The following is a 21,195-nucleotide window of genomic DNA, read 5'->3' on the forward strand; positions in this document are numbered from 1 at the left end:
TAGGGATCGAATCCACAAGGAGCTAGAGAACCTAATAAATCTAATCAGAGTGATTAAGCTAGGTTGGTTATGATTAAAAGTAAATAGCAGGTTCGTGAGCAAGGCAGTTGGTAGATTGGTTTAATTGGGTTTTTGGTACATAGATGAAATAGCTAGACTTAGGGTTTACATTCAGGTAATCAGGATTATAATCCTCCAGATGCCTAACAAGTTGTATGCATGATATTATAGAGCTCAAACACTTATAAACAAACCGATCGGCGTTCGCTTTCTAGGTTTGTCTATTGACCCGTTATAAGTGTCGATCGATGATTCTAGAGGAATATCGATCGATACACTTGTTGTACCGTCGATCGATTATTCTATAGGAATATCGACGCGTTCTTAGTCAAGCTTTACGCGCGGTTTGAATTATGCTCACTAGGCTTCCTAGATCAGCTTTTGCCTTACTCTAACAATCCAAGCTCAATTAGGATGAATTCAAGGTGAGATTCAAGTGATGACTTGTACCTACAACTCCTAGATCAAGGTTCTAGCTAGCTAAACTAGAAACAAGCATTAATGACAATCATAATGATGAATATCACAACTTAGCAATCTATAATTGGGACTAATCCCTCATAGCCTATTTAAAACCTAAACCTAACAATGGAACTACTCAGACATGGCTAAGCAATTCATAACAGCAATTAGGCATAAAAACTGTATAGATAAATAGATAGATATTAATGGAGTTTCAATCACAAATCTCTTTGGATCTTCTCTCCAACTCTACTAAAATCCTAAAAAATCTTTGCTGTGAAAATAAGAAAACAAGAAAGCACACTTTGCCTCTAACATGTTGGCAAGCTATAAATAGTAGGTTAAAACTCGTCAGGGGCAATCTTGTAAATTGGTGAAGTCTTGGGCTCTAAGTCGGTTGGAACCAAACGGGCTTCTGCGCGCTTCGCTGTCGATCGATGTCAGGGTGTGCATCGATCGATTATTGTCTCTGAATGTCGACCATTGGTCTTGCTCGATGGCCAGCTTGGATGCTCTCTCCAATTATCGCTAAAATATTCCAAAATCATCACTTTCTTCCAAATCACTTCTGGTCCTATAAATATACTAAATAGACTCTAAAACATAATAATTAGTTATTAAAACACTTATAAACCATGACCAAAACTGGGTAAAATTCATGGCCTATCAAAATTTATAAATGATTTAGCATGGTAAGTTTAGTCATTTTTATCACAAATTCAGGATATTTATGAAAATAGTCATCCTTTAAAAGTAAATTTTAAAAAGTAATATCAAGTTTCTGGAAAAATTAGAATTCTCCATAGTTTTATTTTTATTTCTAAAATAAATCTCTAAAAATATACACTATTTACATTTCACTTTGACTGTATATTTAGTATTTTAAAGGATTGGAATGATTTAATTTTAATGACTTTAGATGAATTATGGAAGTTGTTGTAGTTTTAATTAAAAATCTATGAAATCTCATATAAACCATGTAAATGTGAAATTTTGTATTTTTTTAAAACTAAAACTCCGCTTTTTTTTGTCACTGAATAATTCATTAGCAAACTAAGAAGAAGAGATGAGCCCAAAACGATGGCCCAAATCATGATGTTCGTTACAAAGAGAAATGGGCTTGGAGAGCCTTTTTGCTAAACCATCGGCAACAAAGTTGTCCGATTTAGAAACATGATAGAAAGAAATTGTTGCAAAACCAGAGGAGATCGCTCGGATGCCTTTCACAATTCCGATGATTTCTTTTGACTGGATGTTGCTGGAGATAGCTCTTGTGAGCGTTAAACTGTCGGAGAGAACCTTGAGTGTGGAGAACTCCAAGATTATCGCCATGCTAAGTGTCGATTGAATCGTGATGGCCTCTGCAATAAGGGGTGAGCTGATGAAGCTTTCGACCGTAGATCCATGGATTGGAGTTTCCTGACCTGAACCCGAGAAGACCCATCCCAATCATGATGCCAATTTGTCTTTGTTCCAGGCCGCGTCGGGATGGCTCCTTGGTGCTTGTCTGACCCGATCTTGATGGAGAAAAGGTACTTTGTTTGCTTCCTTGGCTTTTCCTTGCGATTGAGACCGGCTATGGACTAGCTGCACCCCGTAAGCTGACACTGAAAGTAAGTTTTGGGCTAGGTGAACCCTGAACTCTGAAGCTAGACGGTGGAACGCATCTGAGTTGTAAACATTGAGCCCGGCTGTATCCACAAAACAAACCACTACCAATATATCAACATCCAAAGTCCAGTCCTCAAGACTTCGCAATGCTGCGTACTGGAGAGAGAGAGGCTTGAGAACAGCTAGCAACAGTACCAATACACTCATGTCCACACAAATATCTTGCAGAGTAACCAACAAGGCCCTTATGGCTGAGTTTGACAAATAAAGCTCTAGTTGATATTCTAATCCTTGAACTTAGATGGCCAAGGAAAACACTAAATTTTCCAAATCAGAGCATGACACATGACCCAAACTCACAAGTTCAAGGGCTGAGAAGATTGAAACCTCTACACAAGACGACTGGAGAGAGAGGTCGGAGAAGCAGGTACATAGAGGAAGAGTTGAACGTACGGTGGAAGTGGAAGAGAGTTCTCTACTCGTGGATACACCAGGAGCAACACCACTCGTGGTACCCAACACCATGGTTGAGGCAGGGGACTCCAGATCTAAGACTTGAAGAACGAAGGTGAAGGTTGCATCTGGAGGGTCTGGCGGCTCTGGCGGCTCTGTGAGAGTGAGAGATTCAAACGGTATCTGAGGAATCGTGAATGGTGGTGGATTTGGTGGAGGTCGTGACCACAGCGGAGGAGGAGCTTTATCCTTTGAAGCCATGGAAGAGGAGAACAAGCTTCTTCAGGAGGAAGAAGACTGAGCGCCAGATTTGGATCGGAGGAGGGCCATCAAACGGAGGCGCCTAGGGAGGCGGGCCTGGGAGCTTCTAGGGCGAACTTTCTAGTCTGTCGGAATGCCACCTTCTAATTTTAACTAAAAACTCCGCTAAAACACCTTAAATCACCACAGATTTTATAAAATCCACAACTTAAAAATGTTTTCCAATAATATTGAATTTCAAAATATATTTCAAAATTACAATTTCAGTAACACTAGATATTTGGAAGAACATTTTAGATTCAATTTTGAATAAGAGATGATTTGTTATTGTAATAAATCTCACTTCAAACTCCAGATTGAATACACCATTTGTTTCACTTTCTATAACTTTTTAATTTGGAAAAGACATATATTCTGGAATATATATTTTTGCATAACAGCACTATCAATTTATTATTTTGCACATAAATTTTTATTTATACTAAAACGTTTCATCAACAATATGCAAAGATATAAATTTATTTTATATAACAATAAAAATATTAAATACCAACTAATATGTTTTTACATTAAAACAAAAAAAAAAGTCTTACATTTATATCAACAACTAAAATTAATGTAGTTATAGTATTATCTTCAGAACTAGCTTCCAAAATACAAAAGTATCATCAAAACATGACACATGGAACCTACTTTGTTAAAAAGAATACAAATGATCCATCAATACGGCAATACTGTCGACATTAGTGGAAGTTTTACCCCCCAACAAAAAATATTAGTCGGCATTTTGATTTTGTCTACGGAAATTTCAAGTTACCTGAACCTTTTTTATTTCGTTTGAGATCACTATTGCGGAACTAGACAATGTGGACACACCAACTTCACATAAAATAAGAACTCTACCTTAGGTAAATCTGAAATCATGTAATTTATATGTGTTTTTAGTTGTTAACATACATATGACATATGACATGACCGCCAAATTCAGAACAATACGGGGATCCCTATCGACTATCTTATTTTTGTAGTCCGAAATAAGATTTAACTTATTTGTAATTTTGTATGCAAGTTGTTATTTTTTTGGGTATGCAAGTGTTTTTTCCAGAAATGACGCGCAAATAATTTATAATTCATTTTATGACTAATTTTTCTAATATACCAATACATTGTGTGTTTTTTTATATAATATTGTCATATTACCCTTCTATCCAACCGGTGAAACCTGCAAAAAAAAAACTAATGATAATTAGTGACTATAAAAAAAATCGTAGCCAATTGTGGTAAAGAAGAGGCAGCGACAAAGCGTAAACGTTTAGCAAACATAGCGACTCATTCACTTTTTTTCCTCTTTCTCTTAAATCATTGATTCTCACAATCATGATTTTGTTTTCATATTCTGTTTTCGTTTTTGAATCTTGCAAATGACATTAAGATTATCATATCATGGTTGATCTGCAAGTTTTTGAATCTTGCAAATGACATTAAGATTATCGTATCATGGTTGATCTATGCAGTTATACATATCCATTGATGAAAAATAATAACAGCGGGTTGGTAAAAGTGTTGACGTGTCGAAAAAAAGAAAAAGAGATGAAGACGATCTCTATATGGTGATGAAGAATAATGACGCCATGAATGACCCAAAGTTGATCGGAGAAGATGAACAATTTTTTTTTGTTAAATTGTTTTCTATTATACGCATATAGAATAGAAATGTAAAACCATATGTAATATGTTTGTTCTATTCATATTATGTAATACGATATATTATGTTACTATACTACTTTAACATGTTTCATTCTGTGCGACGATTAATAAAGAGTTCTATTTTGTTTAGAAATATAGTTTATAATTTTTTAAAATTTCTAAATATCGTTGCATGTTTTTGAACCTGTAAAAACGTTAATTATTGTACAGTTTAATATTACATAATATAATTTAGTATTACATAATATTATATACTTTTTTATATTTTGATATTTATGTTTAAGATTTATATTTTGGTTTAGGGTTTAGTGGTTAGGGATTCATATTTAAAAAGTGAGGGGTATGGTTGGGGTCAACATTAACTTCTTCCATGTAAACATTGATATTTCGTAGTTTCACCAATTGTACTATACTATGTATTTTGTTTCATTCTATTTGGGTTCATAGTTTATATTTGAGTTTATGGTTTATATTTTGGGCAATTCTCTCAAACAGCAATTTTTAAGTTTTTGTCACAAAAATAGTCCTCAAGAAAAAAAAGACCAAAATAGCCCCTTTTTATTTTGAAATTTTTAATATTTTTTTTTTAATTTGAAACCCTATCCCCAAAACTCCACCCCTTAACTCTAGACCCTAAGTCTAGATTAGTTAACCCTAGGGTAAAAATAAACTTTTATCATTTAATAAAACTTATTTTTGTCATTTTCTTCATTGAAAACTATTTTTGTGACAAAAACTTAAAAAAAACTATCATAGGAAATTTTTCTTATATTTTTGGGTTTAGAATTTATTGATTAGGGTTTAGAGTTTATTATTTAGGGGTTGGGATGAGATTGAGATAAGGTTTGGTACCTAAATTTAGGATTTGGGATAGAGTTAGTATCCTATAATATTTTGGTGATGTGGAATAGAATATTTAAACTTTCATGCGGTAAAAACATCAGTGGTGTGGTTCTCTTTTCTTTCGTAAGTTATGCACATTCACAAAATCGTGGGCCAGATAAATTCGTGTCGACATCATCTATTTATCATTTGTCACCGGTAACTTGTAAAAACAAAAAGTATAAGAGGATCAATTGAACTTTAAATGTTACTCACTCGATTATGTCAAAATCAATATTATTCACTTAATTACACTTAGAAATTTTGGTCATTTCGCAAATTTTCCATTAAAATAATGTGGGTACGCAAGTTGTTGCATATCAATTTTGAAGATTTTCTACTATATATTAAACGAAAATGTGGTCTTATTCAAATGAAGGTTATAACTAATCGACCTATTCAGAACATATATTATGTTAAGATAGCTTGCTCCACGTTTACAAGCAATTGACAATCCGTGATAAAAATGCACACAACAATGATTTCACGCAATATGGTCTAAAATCATTATTCAAATATTTATACATTCGAATAATGCGTATGAATAAGTCGACGAATCAATTGTTTGGTACAACTTCATTTTCAGTTTAGTTCCCCAAAAATTTATGTATCTGGATACTGGATCAGGAGTCAGGACGTAGGTCGTCCATACCTGCCAAAGGCTACTCCATGTCTGAACAGTCTCCAGTAGATTTTTAACCATCGATCTAAGGTTCATATTTGTTTAATCCTTACTTTTTACTTCAAGACTTGAAGACATCAGCCAGCTCTAATAGCATTTCAAGAACAGGTCGAAAATATCCAAAATTGTATATGTGAAAGATTCTCAAAAGTGAACATTTTCCAAAACTAATATAAAAATCCTTTGAATGCTACATTTATTGCCGGCCTCTTCCTCTGCCGCCACGTCCACCACCACGGCCACCTCTTCCTCTGAAACCACCACCACCACCACGTCCCCCTCCTCCTCTTCCCCGGGAACCACCACCTCCTCTCCCTCTAAAACCGCCACTACCTCTACCTCTGAAACCGCCTCTAACAACATCCTGTTTCAGTCCAAGAGACTGAACTCCTCTCCTCTTGTTTCTTTGCCCGTCTCCATCCTCATCGTCTCTATCTTCTTTGTAAGTGGATGAGCGCCTAGCGTTGAAAGAAAGCTCCCTTGAACCTCCAGGGCCGAACTTAACATCTTTCGAGTCTCCAAAGTTGCCACGCCGGTTCTCTAGGGCCTTAACACGCTCGCCCATTGGAAGACTGTCCTCTTTAGCCAGTGATCTACGGTGGTGGAAAGCTTCCGCATGCCGCTCGTCTTTCACTTCAAACAACCTGACACCAAAGCTTCCACATTAAGAAAGAATAGAGAAACATACTATGATGTCTAAATACTCATCATAAGGCACTAACTTTGGAGTTTTTGATTTCTTGCTTGGTCTTCCATCTTCTGATTCGTCGTCTAAGCCTTGTGATGCATCAGAGTCGCTGTTCTCGTCGTCATCTGTTACCGCTTCAAAGTGTTCATCTAACAAAGAAGGTTGCTTCTTAGAAGAAGCAACAGGGTGCAGGACACCATATTCATATGATTCCGGATCAATTTGGAAGTCCTGAAAAGGAAACTCACAAGAATCAGTTTAATACCAAGTGAAATAGAGCGACAAAAGAAAGTCAGTGTTCTAAAAATCAGTCTAGACGTTCAAAAAAGCCTAAACGGTCAAACATAAACGATTTTTCTTCAAGGATTTAAAAAAAAAAAAATCGGTATAGACATCCATCTAATCAATAATCCTCTATAAAGTATTCTAATTACCCCATAGCAATTTCTTGAACATTGAAAAAAACAGAGAAAAGCCTCAAAAGGATTATTGTTAATACCGGATTTTGGAACATAGCTCCAAACCGACCATCTGTGAAGTTCTCATCACTAAGTCCGAGTTTCTTCTTCTTCGACGCTTTCTTTGCAGCTTCCTCATCCCCAACGCTCTTCTTTTCCTCTTCTGCATCCTCCTCGTTTTGGAGGGTGGCTGCGAGATCACGGTTAACCTTTGGCAACCTTCTCTTCTTCTGCAAGAAGCACACAGAGATGCATGTAAGTAACCAACGTAGGAAAAATAGTGAACGAACATGTAGATGCTGTTTATATTAGAAATACTAACTGTGATTCTCTGGCTACGATCTGCTTCTAGTTTCTTTTGCTTCTTGTCTTCTAAGTACTTATCATACGCAAAAGGATCAGCCACTGTCAAAGCCTGTAGATAGGGAAAACAAAGTTACAAAGCAGAAACATCTTGGAGGCAACTCTGAAGTTAATGAAAATGTCAAGAGAATCACCTTTTTGTATAGATTGTGATTCACAAAATACCCATGCATTTGAGCTTTCAAAAGATCTGTGCCAATCAAATGAGTCATCTGCAACTTCTCAAGATCTTCCTTCGTCACAAACTTGTAGTTATCATAAATGGTTGTTTGTCCAGTTTCCTCCATCTCTTCCTGAAAATACAAAAAAAAAGTGTTAGCAACAATGGTCACCACTCACCACACTTTTAACGATTGAGATATTGGTTGAATCAGATAAGTACCGTTAGGTTTTCAAGAGGAGAACACCATTTAGGGGCAGGACCAAGCTCAGGTATGAAGTAAGATGGGATTAAGCTAGAGTCTAGAGCCAGAAGCATTAGTCCACTTCCAGGGAACACACAAATGTCGTTTATTCCACCTCCACTCGGTTGAATGCTGGTCATACCTTCTCCCTGTAAGAACAAAAAAAATAGAAGGTTATCAAAAGCTGTACTTGGCGAAAACAACAATCCATGAGTGCAAGAAACCGAGAGAAAGCTTACAGTATTCGGATCCCATATTCTAACAATCTGCTTGTCAGTAGTAATCAGCTTAGGTTGTTGAGTATTAAGAGTTCGTTGCCACTTAATACTCAAAATTGGACTCTCGTACCTGCAAGTTTGCAGGAAAGACAATGAACACCGAGGAAACAAACCCTAAAGTTATAGCATATATGATGGATTTTGAGTAAGTAATACTTACATGTGATCCTTCACATGTATGGGAGCTGAAGTTCTCAAGTCGTATATGAATACCTGCAGACAGAGAACACCACCATCAACAAAACATAGCTAAATAGTCAAATTGACATAATGGTTTCCAAGAATCAAACCTTTCCGGCACTACTCCCAACAGCTACTTGAAGACCTTCACTATCATCAAACTCTATAGCAGTAACCTCCTATCAGCCAATTAAAAAACACATGATCATCAGACAGATCGATGCAATTTTTCTGCCAAAATCACGACTAAACTACAAAAGTCTATCTGAATATGGAGCATATGATAGAAGAAGTACCGAAGCAGCATCACCACCATGTGTAACCGCATTGATCCTAGCAGCAGATGATTTCATTCTCATATCGAAACATTCCACAGCACCATCCTCACCACCACAAGCAACCAGTCCATGGAGATTGCTGGAATGACAAAAAAGATACATAGTGCTCAAACGTAAACAACAGTAATCTGAAACAGTGCAGTTAAAACAATGATGCCAATGCTTATACAAACCTTCGAGAAACAACATTCAGCGCCGGGGATTGAGTGGTGAGCGGAGAGAGAAATCTTCCCTAAGGAGAGAAAGCCATATCTCACAAATCATTAACATGGGGGAAGAACCAAAGACCAACTTAGACTTAACGAAACGTACCTGCTCCAAATTGATTCTGTATAGATCTGGTGAGGAAGCAGCGCAAAGCAGATCACAAGACCAGTTATCATATGTCATGTCTCTCCCCATCCTACCAAAAAAGGTGAGCTTTTAGACAAATGCCACAGTAATACCTCACAGACCAACAAAGATAACATACCTTGGAATCCGTAAAGTGTGGTGCTTCCCGTATTTGGCGTGTAGATGAATAGAACGATCAGCACATAAGAAGGCAAGCTTTGAGTAGTCATCATCTAATACCTGTAGAGCCAACATAACACAATTACAAAACCAGAAACAAGAAAGGCTTAGACACACAGCTGCTCAACGGAGCAGTGAAGTTACCTCGAAATCAACAATCTCAGAGTCCAAATGCCTCTCAAACTTCAAAGCAAGCTGCCCTAGCTCATAAACTTTGACCTGTGGTGGATATATGCCTGATTCATTCAACAACGAAACAGTGAAAACTCACACCACAAAACATTCTTCACCAAGAAAACAAACAAACAAAAAAATGAAAACTTACCTGAAGCAATCAGATACTCTCCATCTGGAGTAGCTTTGATTCTAGTAGTAGCAGTCTCAAACTTCAAATCCTGAATAAGCTCCACTCTCTGCATATACTCTTATACCCACAAAACAAAAATTGGATTTGAGAAACTTTACAAAGTTATCATTAAGCTGGCAACTAAGAGAGCAAAAACCTAAAGGAAGAGTCTTTAAGCAGAGAGTTAACGATTCGGAAAAGGAACATTTGAATTTGAGAAACTTTACAAAAGAAATTATTAAGCTGGCAACTAAGAGAGCAAACCTAAAGCTTAACCCACATCACAGATAACAAAAAGGAGGAGACTTTTTGAGAAGAGATTCGACGATTGGGAGCACAAAGATAGATACTTACGAGGGTTTTTGCGGAGAGCTCGTTGCTTCTTAGGGTTTAGCCAAGTCGCAACGTTGGGTGCAGATGAAACATGGTATAGCTTGACTCCGTTAATGGAGGTCGACTTCAGTCTATCTCCGTATGTCGCCATCTTCAGACAACGATACTCTTCTACGCTTCTTCCCCTGACGGCGAGTTGCAGAGAAAGAACCAATGTAATAAAAACGGAAGGAACCGCCACTCTGTGGTTGGTCGTTTCTTTATTGGGCCCTTTAAAACCCTAAATTTTAATGGGCCTTTAAAACCATAAACCCTAAGACTAATTGAAATCTTCAATTCATCGCTTGAGTTCTACTTCACTAATACTCTATTTTACAGTGAAAAATAGAATAATAAACAAAAAGAATAAAAAATTATTTTATTTATAAAATAAATTTATTTTTATTCTATTATATAGTAAAAAATATACTATCATTGTAACATTTTTATTTCAAACTTTATCTAGAATAAAAGATAGATTTGGAAATAGTCTTAATTTTAATCAAACTCTTCCAATTGTTGTTTTCACTACAGAGATTTTAGAAGTTTAAGATTAGTTGTAAAGTCTTTACAAGCCAGATTTATTCTAATCAGATTTTAAATTCTCAAAAGTCCTAAAAGCCTTCCTAAAAAATCTCAAAACCAAAATAACTAACTTTACTATTTAACTTGATTTATTTTTCAAAATCACAAATTTCAGACTTTTAAGTATTTCTAAAACTACTTCTGATTTTTAAAACTAAAAGTTTCAACAGCCAAAAACTAAAATTAAAAGTCCTAACACTAATAGTTTTGAAAGTCATGAACGATCGGACCTAAGAGCATCTCCAAAAAATAACTCTATTTTGAAATTTTCAAAACTCTATATTTGAAGTTTAAAGGTGTTTTTTTCAAAAGCAAAACTTCAAATTAACTTCAAAACTATTTGTATTTTATATTATGGTCCTTATATTTGTGATAACTAATTTGAATTCATAAAAAATTTATAAATAACTAGCACATATATAAACATATTACAACAATATTAATTAATAAAATATTATATTAAAATATAAAATTTTAAACAAAATAACTTAATTAATATTAAACTTCAAGCAAAATACCATATTATTTCATAAAATGATTTTCGTAATGCATATGATCTCTACTAGTGCATTTCGAAGTAAAATAGCTCTCCTCATTTTTAATTTGTAGATTAGAGATAAAAATTGTTGAAATCGGGAGATATTAACACTTGTAAATACATTAGATCAGACCAAGAAAGTAAAAGAGAAACATAAAATATTGCTAAAAGACTAACTTTTATCGATGATATTAATACTCGTGAATATATTCAATATGAACAAGAAAGAATTGTACGAAAAGACATCATCAACAACAACAACAACAACCATCTTCAATTACACAAAAAAAAATTGGACAATATTTGAAAATTTTGAAGGTTCTGGATCAAACTTACATGACTATTAGTGTTGTTGTAATATTTAAATTTGTGTAATAGTTATGTCTTCATGTAATTTTTTTTAAGTTTTTTTGTTAAGTTTCTTTTGGATATTTTTGTTATTTAAATCTAGTTTTAAATATTTTAAATCTTCTTTTAAAGTTTTATTAATTTTATGTGTAAAATTCAATTTTGTAAAGAAAACTTAAAATATTTATGAGATATAATTTTTATAAGGATTAAAATAATAAACAAGAAAATATTTATGAATCATAAATGTGATGTGTAATTGTAGGGACCAAAATACAAATAAAAATATGAAACTTCAAATTTGAAGTTTTGAGTAGTGAAACTTCAAATAGGAAGTTTCACTTCCTTTTTGGAGAGCAAAAAACTTTATATTTGAAGTTATAGAGTGTCTTTTGGAGATGCTTGTATTTTAAGTAGGGGTGGGCAAAAAAACCGAACCGAACCGAGTCAAACCAAACCAACCGAACCGAAACCGATTCAAACCGAACCAAAGTCTATTTCAAACCATTCGGTTGAAGATTTCTCCAAACCGAATGGTTTCGTTTGGTTTGGTTTAAAACCAAACCGAACCGAGAAACGATGTGTTTTGTAATTATTTAAATTAAAAATATTAGTAATACTAATATACTAAAATTCTAATACCAAATCACGTATTTTCCACTTTTCATTCATTAACATATGTTCTTCTAACCGAATATGTAATCATTAAATTAAAAGAAATAGAAAAGTCTGTATTTTCATATTCTTAAATATGTAAATCTAAACCTAAAACCTAAAAAAAATTTATTAAAAACAAAAGTTCTTCTATACAGCGTCACATGGAAGATGATTCATTGTAGTCATTTAAATAATGATATAAGAAACATTGATGGTTCATTGCATGCTTCTAAATAATGATATAAGAGACATTATTAATGATATTAGTTTTCTTAGTAAACTTTCATTTGTTTTAATTCTTATATATTTTTTTGTGACTTTTAAAATTTTTTGTTTCAGTTTTATATTGAATTTAGTTCACATAGTTTATGTTTAGATCATTTATGTTTTAAAACATAATTTCTCTTAAAAAATTAAACTAAAACTGATCCAAAAAATAAACTCAACCAAACCGAATACAAACCAAACCGAATATAAACCGAACCGAACATAAACCGAACCGAATACTAACCGAACACAAACCGAACTAACTATGGTTTATTTCAGTTGGAAAAATATTAGAACCAAACTAACCAAACCGAACTGAACCCGGAAAATAACCGAAGTGCCCACCCCTCAACCTTCTGAAACCCTAATCCTTAATGGGCCTTAGGTTGAGATTAGTGGGCCTTTAAGCAACTCTATTATTCAGTGGCTGAAACTAAACCTTGGAAATTAGGGTTTATCTAGTGAACCGCACCAATTCAATTCAGTCGCCTGCTCACCCGAATCTTCTCTGCAAGCTCAAGGGTATCGGAGTAAGCTATAGTTTCTTCTGTATCTCTCTTTAGTTTAGCTGCTCTTCATCAAAAGTTTCATTCTTTTCGAGTTTAAGCTAAACGGGTGTGTGATTGTATGCATTGGGTCGCTGTAGTTTTGAAAACGATGAAATTTGATTACTTTATGTGTTTGTGTTTGCATTTTTCCGAGAAAAGATTACGCCTTTAGCATCTGATTACTTGATTTTGTGTTGGGTTTAGTTTTGATTTTGAAGGAAAGATGGTGAGGCCGTATGGGATTAAGGTGAACAAGAGGAAGGAGAGAAAAGAGAGGTACGATAAGGAAGAAGACGAAGAAGAGGAGCAGCCTAAGTTCGAGCAGAAACGAAAAGAAAGGGTGAAGAAGGCAAAAAGAGAAGCCACATCAAAAGCAGAGGAGGAAGATGATGAAGAGAATGAGATAGCTGAGGAAGCAGCAGATGAGCTTGATGTGGGAATACCTATTGTCGTTTCTGATAATAAGAAGGACCAGACGGGTGTTATTTTTGTGCTTGAGAAGGCCTCTCTCGAGGTTGCCAAAGTTGGAAAGGTAATTTGAAAGAGTGTTTGCATTAACACCTTTGTGAAATGATATAGTTTATGAGCCTCTTTTGTGCTAATGTATATGTTTATTCTTCCTCTGCAGACTTACCAGCTTCTAAACTCTGATGATCATGCTAATTTCTTGAGAAAAAATGGCAGAGATCCTGCTCATTACCGACCAGACATCACTCATCAGGTTCGGAATTTTATAGTTTTTTCAAGTGATATGTTATAACGGATTGTGACTCATCTTGAGTGATCTTTCTCTCCATTCAGGCTCTTTTGATGATTTTGGATAGTCCGGTCAATAAAGCTGGGAGGTTGAAAGCGGTGTATGTTAGAACAGAGCAAGGTGTTCTTTTTGAAGTTAAGCCACATGTTCGTATACCAAGAACTTACAAGCGGTTCGCTGGAATCATGTGTGAGTTCTCCTTTGTTTTGTTACTTTAACCTCTCATGTACCTCTTGTTTCTCAGTCCACCGCCATTGTTGGTTTTTTGCAGTGCAATTGCTACAAAAGCTTAGCATTAGTGCAGCTGGGAAGCGTGAGAAACTTATGCGAGTGATCAAGAACCCTGTTACAGGCCACCTACCGCCTAACTGTAGAAAAATAGGTAAAAGAAAAGTCTATAGTTTTCTCCCACATTTGGTTATTTTATATTTGCATTAGGATGAGAGCTGAAAAGAACGGATTGTTTTTTTTCTTTTATCAGGCTTCTCGTATAGCTCTGAAAAGCTGGTCAATATGCAGAAGCACCTATCAACCGTCTGTAATGAGACCGACACTGTTTTTGTGGTTAGTGATGATCTCAAAACACTTCTCTCTCTCACTTCAGCACAAAAGTCTAAACACATTTGCTTAGTGAGATAGGTTTTAGCTTCTAGCGTACATATAACCAAATCGTATTCAAACTTGTGCCCTATTATTGCAGCTTGGTGCGATGTCACACGGGAAAATAGAGTGTGACTATATCGATGATTTTGTGGCGAGTAAGTTTGTCTTCCTTAACTCATCATCCTTTGCAGAAAGAAATAAAGAGAGATTTTAAAACAGCATATGACCTGAAAGTGGTTTCTTGGTTTCTTCAGTTTCAGGGTATCCTCTTAGCGCAGCTTACTGTATCTCAAGAATCTGCGAGGCCTTGTCAACAAATTGGAATATTATATAAAAGAGTATTAGTCAGAAGGTCCCTTCGTTTTTCTCCCAACTGTTCTAATTGTTAAACCATTTTAAGTTTGTGTTTATGCACACTGTTCAATCTATCATCGAGTTTTATGTTTTGAAACTTTTTGTCAGAATTTACTAAACAAAATATATCGAAGTAAGATTTTTGGTTATGAACTAATCTCCCACTGTGGGATACGTCAACAATACATGCAGTTTTGATTTAAAAAAACAATAACATTTCAATCAGCAATTTATCAGATAAGCAAGCGTTACAAATCCAAGAGACACTGATACGACAAAAGAAACAAAAACACAAACATTTTGTCTACATCTGAATTTCAATACATGCAGTAATTTTGTATTTCTGATCAAGCAAATGCATGCATGCAGTATATAAAATGTTGCCATATGTAAACATCAAAGATTGGTCATCAAACTAATAGATAATCAAGCGTAGAAATCAATACATGTTCACACTGATTTCAAAATTAACTTATTTGTGTTTGAATCCGTGTTTTATTTATATAGAAAGGAAACAGACACATAAAAGTGGAAGGCAGGTAAAATGATGCAACTACTCCACAAACACATCACTACCTTACAACAAACGAAACTACTCACTTGCGATCAAGAACCCATACGGCAGGCGAGAAAACAGACCCAAACCAAAGCTTACCATCATCTCTCTCATAAGCCTCACTCACATACTGCATGTGCTTCCCTTCTTTGTCCTCAAGTATCTCAAGTACCTCCCCTGTCTCCCCGGAGATTTTCACGGCGATCCCTTGCTGCCTAAACCCATGCATCTCCCCAATCAAGAAGTTCAACGGCACCGTCTTTTCAACCAGCTTCCCTAGCCACTTATTATTTAGCATCAATCTCCCTATCAGATTTTTCTTACAATGTATGCCAAGCCAAAAATCTCCCGTTGGTGTCAAACGGATGTTGTCAGGATAGCCTGGGACCTTGGAGAAGATATCTCGGGTCCCTGCTTTAGGACCTTTGATCCAATATCGATGGACAAGACCAGTGGCAGACTCACATGTGATTAAGAATGACCTATCTTTGTTTAGAGCCAAACCATTGTTGCAACGGAGATTATCCATGACAACTTTGGCCTCTTTGGTCATCTTGTTGAATCTGATCACTCTCCCCGACCGCTCTCCGTTAAAAATCACGTAAAATACTTCCCTGACAGACAAAAGTCGCTATATGTTTAGATCAGGGGCGGATAAAATATCCGTAAAATTTGGTTCAGTCCATTATATGTCTTTATTTGATTCGAAAAACTAGGATATCCATAGGTCTACCGAGAAAAACTTGTAATAATATGTAATATCCGTAAAACTGAAGCCGATTAAAATGCTTATGTTTTATAAAACAGATCGGAGGATGATGGATGCAGATGCAAAGTTAATGATCCAAACAAAACATATCGAATCACGGATACCTCAAAAAAATATGAATACTCGCCATCTGTGCCGACCCCTAGTTTAGTTTTAGATTGTTTCAAACACTTTAGTTTTATTTTGCAATTGCATTTATACATACCTGAAATGATACTTGTCACTACTGTCATTAAAGTACAAGACATCTTCCTCTTCGTCTATATCCATCTGGTTCGCAAACATTACTTTGCGACCTTCAGCGTGGTCCACTACCAACTCAGCCAGACCTCCCTCTGGTCCAACCTTCATCACCCCAAGGTAACCATCACAGATGTACAAATCTCCTGTTTTTTTCTCGAAACTGAGTCCTAGTGGCCTTCCACAAGTAGGCACTACCTCATGCCGTGAACAGTTTCCCCTACGTACAACAAGGATATGCATGATTAAATGAGGGTTCTTAGGGTGGGGGTTCTTATCGGAATATAAGAACCCGTATCTTATATTTAAGAACCGGTTCTTACATTTTTTAGTTAAAAGTTAAGAGACAAGTTCTTATATTCCGCTAAGAACTCCACCCCAAGAAATCTCCATTAATCATGGTCTTCTATCATTGTTAACCTCTCAGTTTCAAATTAATTGTCATTATATATTAAAGTTTTTGTTAAAGTGTGTTTATGATTTCAATACAATACTTTTATATTGATTTATTTTTTTATCTTTAATTGAACTCAAAAAGCAGTAAATGCTATAGTATATCAATAACCAAATAAAGATAAATATGAAAATTTAACCTTTTTCATTTGTGCAAAATAATAACTATTGACAAATAATTTGAAATGGATGAAGTATTATATAATAAAACAACATAATGGAAGCTTAGTTTTATGCATGTATCGATGTGTTCTAATAAACGTTGTAATACTAAGACAAACTAAAACCTGAGAGGAGATGTGTATGCAAACTCGACCCAACCAAGATCATGGCCGCGCCACTTGAGAATACGGCCGTCCACAACCGCAGCATAAGGACCTTCCCCTTGTGGATCCCACTCAATGCTTTCTGGTCCATCAACAGGAAGTGGTATAGTCTTAGCCATTGGCAATATATTCTTCGTGCCCTTTAAATCATCAGGCGCAAATAAAATCTGATATGCTATTACGGCAAAGACGGCCAAAACAGCCGCAATGGCCCAAGCCGGAGCTTTCTGACTAGTCGGCATTTGTTTTACCGGAGAAAAATACGTCTGTTGAACTTGAAGAGACGTGTACGTGTAACAACACTAGCTGTTGTTAGCTGAGAAGCGTGACAATGATTATATAACATCAGAAAGCAAAGTGAAGAGGGCAAATTAGTCTAGATATTTTTATTGTTGTGTGGATGAAGAGATACACACGTATTGTCATTTCTGTTGAAATGCCAAGTGTCTATATGAGTATTGTGAATGTTGTTCATGTGTAGAAATCACCGAAAGCGTCGATGCATGAAAGATTGTACATTCCTCACAGTTTTCCCGCTACATTTCATTTCCTATCATTCATTAAAGTAATGTTATTTCTTTTCCTAAAATATGAAGAAAATATAGAGATATTAATTTTAGATGAAAAAATAGAAATGAGTTGGAATAAATTTACTATTATGTAAACAAATACAAGGATGGATTAAAAATACTCTTAAAACGATCGAATTCGAATGTATTTTAAACTTTACTTTTATATTGATCAGTGTAGAAATAACATTAAAAAGCAGTAAAATATACATATAGTAAAAACTACGTGACATTTGAGGTTCTCTTGTCAATGTATTTGTTGATTATAGACAAGTCATAGAGATCGGTTTAGATTCGTTTGATTAAGCTTAGATTAGTCTTTGGTTTAGAATGGTTTAAGCTTGTAATTGATTTAAACCGGCTCTCTCTCTTTGGCTAGGAAACACGCTTGTGGTTTGTGTACATGTGATGGTTAGCTAACTCCGTTTATAAGGGTCAGTTAACTGTTAGTTAGGGTTATTAATCTGAGCTGATTAAGTTTGTTAGATCAGTCATCAGAGAGATAAAGAGAGAGAGAGCAAGGCGATCGAGTTGTAAAAACGGTGGCTAGTTCATCCGTTGGAGGTATAGTCAAATTGCTGGTACAATTCCAGCTCCGGTGAAGTATAGCGGCAATTCTTAGTTAAGAGTGGTACAGTGAACACGGGTCAATATCTCGTCTGTGCTCTCTTAGTTCGCACGGTTCAAGTTCAAATCAAGAAGAAGATCACAAGTTTAAAGTTCGTTTGAGGAGGAATCGATCTCCACAGTATTGATTTCAAGTAGTACTGGTCTTGTATATATATATATATATATAAACTGTTTGTTGTGAGAAAAGTGATTAAATTCGTAATACTGGTGTCATATACTTTTAATGTATGATTTTAAGTTAAATGGGATCCGATATCAACCAAACTTTAATTTAAAGGGAAACCGCACATAAACGTGTTAACCGCATTTTCACGTGATATCATTTCATTCTCGACCACAGAAGTCACAAAGACTCAAAGATACCCAATTCAGACGTAGCACGTAGTCAAATCTTCTTACGTCGGACATCAGTACTAATGTCAAGAAAAAAATGACACATTAATCTTTTTTTTTCTTTCTTTGCTAACGACTTCTGTTCTCTTATGTCACATGTATCTTGAATATGATCTTATCTGATTCTCTATTTATCTAGAATGAACAAATCGAATTTGACAATATGCAATGTACGCCATCATAGTCAATAGTTATGATCTGATCTCGTGATACTTAACTTCGCGTAGAATACGCACTAAGTTGTATCCAGAAGAAATAGCAAACGATGGATAAGATAACCACTCGAACATGGAACTAGCCACTCGTTTTCCTTACTGTCATCACACCACTTGCAAAAATACTTAACGTTTTAAACTTCTCTGTTTTATTAATACTATCATTACAGAGTACTTAAGAGTCTCTATCGACACCGATTCCAAATACAGAAGGACGTAACAAAGAAGAGTTAACATGCGTGCACATAGACACTTGTGTAGAAAAACTACAAGTCATAAACACCAAGAAAAGGCATAAGAACAGAACCAATCCAAAGCTTACCATCTTTCTCCTCCACTTCGCTTATAAACCTCAACCTCTTCCCTTCTCTATCCTCAAGCACCTCCAAAACCTCTCCTGATTCACTCAGCTTCATAGCCGTCGCATGAGGTCTTCCTCCAGTGAACAGCGAGTGCAGACGCGGTCCACTTATCGGAAATCTCAGCAACAAATCTCTAAACCAAGCCTGAGAGAGCGAGAGCTTAGCGAAAAGACCTTTCTTCGAGTGAAGAGCGACCCAAAACTCTCCATTCGAGTTTCTCCTGATGTTGTCAGGGAAACCAGGAAGCTCAGTAAAGACGTCTTGTGTTCCTGCTTTCGGACCAGAGAGCCAAAGCCTTAGGATCTTGCAAGTGGTGGTCTCAGCTACCAATACAAAAGACCTGTCTTTGCTTAGCGCAACGCCGTTTGCAAACGCAATGCCTTGTACTAAAACCGTCACTTTCTTGCTTGATCTGTCGTACTTTATCAGCCTCCCTGTCTTGTCCACGTTCAAAACAGCAGCCAAGAATTGCCTGAAACACGACAACGCCTTTGGAGTTTTAAATTCATGCATCAAAGAAAGATGTTGTTTTTTTTTGGGCTCTTACCTTCTCTGGAACCTGGTGCTGGTGTCTGTGAAGTAAATCACATCTTCATGTTCGTCAATGTCCAAATCATTAGTGAAACGAAAAGGTTGCCCTTCAGCTTCTGTAACCAAAGGCTTGGCTAAACCACCAGCAGGACCAACAATCATAAGGCCAAAGTATGCATCCGCGATGTAAAGGTCACCGGTTTTCTCATCGAAACGCAATCCTAATGGCCTTCCACACACATGCTCCAGCTCTGGTGCAAAGGGGCGAACACACTTCTGCCTGAACCACATAAAAATTCACAAATGATGAGTAAAAAAAAGAGGAACGAAATGCTTAAACAACATTATATCCATATCACATACTGAATTGCACAATATGTAGTACAACTGTTTGAGATTCATTCTGCAAAGAAAACGAGTCTTTATGTGATAATGATGACAAGCAAGCAACCTCTAAAACTACCACAAGGCATGAGTGACAAAAGCACATTGCTTGCTTACAAGTACACACTAAGTTGCTAAAAGAATGATCTTTCTCTCACTAAGCTAATACTAAGGTTAGCTATAAACCTAACAAACCTCTCAAAACGACACCGCTTTGACAAAAGCATAAGCCAAATCACCTATTCGCCGAGGTGTAAGCGAAATCTGACCATCCAAGCGACTCCCCGCGCCATTTCAGGACACGACCGTCGGAGACACCGACGTACGGACCTTCACCCGACGGATCGAAAGCTACGCTCTCCGGACCGGAGGCTCCGGTGAGGTTAACCACCTTCGCCGACGGGAAAACATCACGGGAGCCGGCGATTTTAGGCGGTGCGAAGATTCCCGAACCTTTTTGGCTACTCAAGGAGGCAAGGACTGCGATAGTCGTTACAATCGCTGTTGAGAAGAATACGGTGAGCATCGTCATGATGGTAGTTTAGTGAGAGATGTCGCTACAATTACACTGTTTACGAAGCTTCCTTTGTCGGAACGGTTAAGGGAAGTTCAAGAACCGGATCGCGTAATTATTGTTTTGATTTAATTTCGGATTTAGCCTTGAATGAATACGAAACTAAACTTCTTGTTAATGGATTTTAAGTAAGCCCATTAGTCAGCCCAGTTTATAACAGAGAATTGTAACAACCAGCCCATTTATGATATTCAAAAAAGTGGCTCAACAAGATTCAAGAATAGTACCAGAACTCGTTTAGGCCTATGTCTTCTTTTACTTTGTTTTGATTTAGGTTGTGTGTGTTGTATAGAATTTTGTGGAGTTTAGATCGTAGCAATGGTCTTGTCTGTTGCGGATCTGGCTTGTCATGGCTGTGGTGGTTTGTCATCATCTCTTTTCGCTTTGAATTGGCGTCGACTAGGTATCGGCACTCGGAGTTCTCTCTTCGGTCGGTCTTCGTCCTGTCTCGCCGTCAGTGATCCATGGGTTATATGTG

At 36.2% G+C, this 21,195-nt stretch overlaps 4 protein-coding genes across 5 annotated transcripts; 1 reads left to right on the plus strand and 3 right to left on the minus strand.

Moving 5' to 3' along the window:
* Window positions 1–6,186: 6,186 nt before the first annotated feature.
* On the minus strand, window positions 6,187–10,231 carry LOC106307522 (nucleolar protein 10). Its single transcript, XM_013744502.1, has 16 exons — window positions 10,041–10,231; window positions 9,666–9,764; window positions 9,485–9,576; window positions 9,300–9,400; window positions 9,140–9,230; window positions 9,001–9,059; window positions 8,786–8,906; window positions 8,600–8,668; window positions 8,470–8,522; window positions 8,271–8,379; window positions 8,010–8,180; window positions 7,762–7,920; window positions 7,587–7,679; window positions 7,306–7,494; window positions 6,841–7,037; window positions 6,187–6,762 (listed from the first exon to the last, which is right to left on the minus strand). The coding sequence occupies exons 1-16, from the start codon at window positions 10,168–10,170 to the stop codon at window positions 6,315–6,317; spliced, it is 2,181 nt and encodes a 726-aa protein (XP_013599956.1). The 5' UTR covers window positions 10,171–10,231; the 3' UTR covers window positions 6,187–6,314.
* Window positions 10,232–12,895: 2,664 nt separating this feature from the next.
* Window positions 12,896–14,859, plus strand: LOC106309854 (ribosomal RNA small subunit methyltransferase NEP1). 2 transcript variants are annotated; one of them, XM_013746995.1, is made up of 8 exons: window positions 12,896–12,983; window positions 13,206–13,533; window positions 13,630–13,722; window positions 13,803–13,947; window positions 14,030–14,140; window positions 14,240–14,322; window positions 14,459–14,516; window positions 14,616–14,859. In XM_013746995.1, the coding sequence occupies exons 2-8, from the start codon at window positions 13,225–13,227 to the stop codon at window positions 14,693–14,695; spliced, it is 879 nt and encodes a 292-aa protein (XP_013602449.1). In that variant the 5' UTR covers window positions 12,896–12,983; window positions 13,206–13,224; the 3' UTR covers window positions 14,696–14,859. The 2 variants fall into 2 exon arrangements, with proteins under 2 accessions (XP_013602449.1, XP_013602450.1); XM_013746996.1 differs by having other exon boundaries at window positions 12,926–12,975.
* Window positions 14,860–15,109: 250 nt separating this feature from the next.
* Window positions 15,110–17,351, minus strand: LOC106309836 (protein STRICTOSIDINE SYNTHASE-LIKE 9). The gene is made up of 3 exons (XM_013746980.1): window positions 17,021–17,351; window positions 16,246–16,500; window positions 15,110–15,885 (listed from the first exon to the last, which is right to left on the minus strand). The coding sequence occupies exons 1-3, from the start codon at window positions 17,299–17,301 to the stop codon at window positions 15,312–15,314; spliced, it is 1,110 nt and encodes a 369-aa protein (XP_013602434.1). The 5' UTR covers window positions 17,302–17,351; the 3' UTR covers window positions 15,110–15,311.
* Window positions 17,352–18,992: 1,641 nt separating this feature from the next.
* LOC106307510 (protein STRICTOSIDINE SYNTHASE-LIKE 10) lies at window positions 18,993–20,763 on the minus strand. The gene is made up of 3 exons (XM_013744490.1): window positions 20,383–20,763; window positions 19,776–20,039; window positions 18,993–19,700 (listed from the first exon to the last, which is right to left on the minus strand). Exons 1-3 carry the CDS (start codon window positions 20,673–20,675, stop codon window positions 19,133–19,135), a joined length of 1,125 nt encoding a protein of 374 aa, XP_013599944.1. The 5' UTR covers window positions 20,676–20,763; the 3' UTR covers window positions 18,993–19,132.
* Window positions 20,764–21,195: the final 432 nt, after the last annotated feature.

This window comes from Brassica oleracea, chromosome C8 (genome assembly GCF_000695525.1).
Source record: "Brassica oleracea var. oleracea cultivar TO1000 chromosome C8, BOL, whole genome shotgun sequence".
In the NCBI taxonomy this organism is placed as follows: Eukaryota; Viridiplantae; Streptophyta; class Magnoliopsida; order Brassicales; family Brassicaceae; genus Brassica; species Brassica oleracea.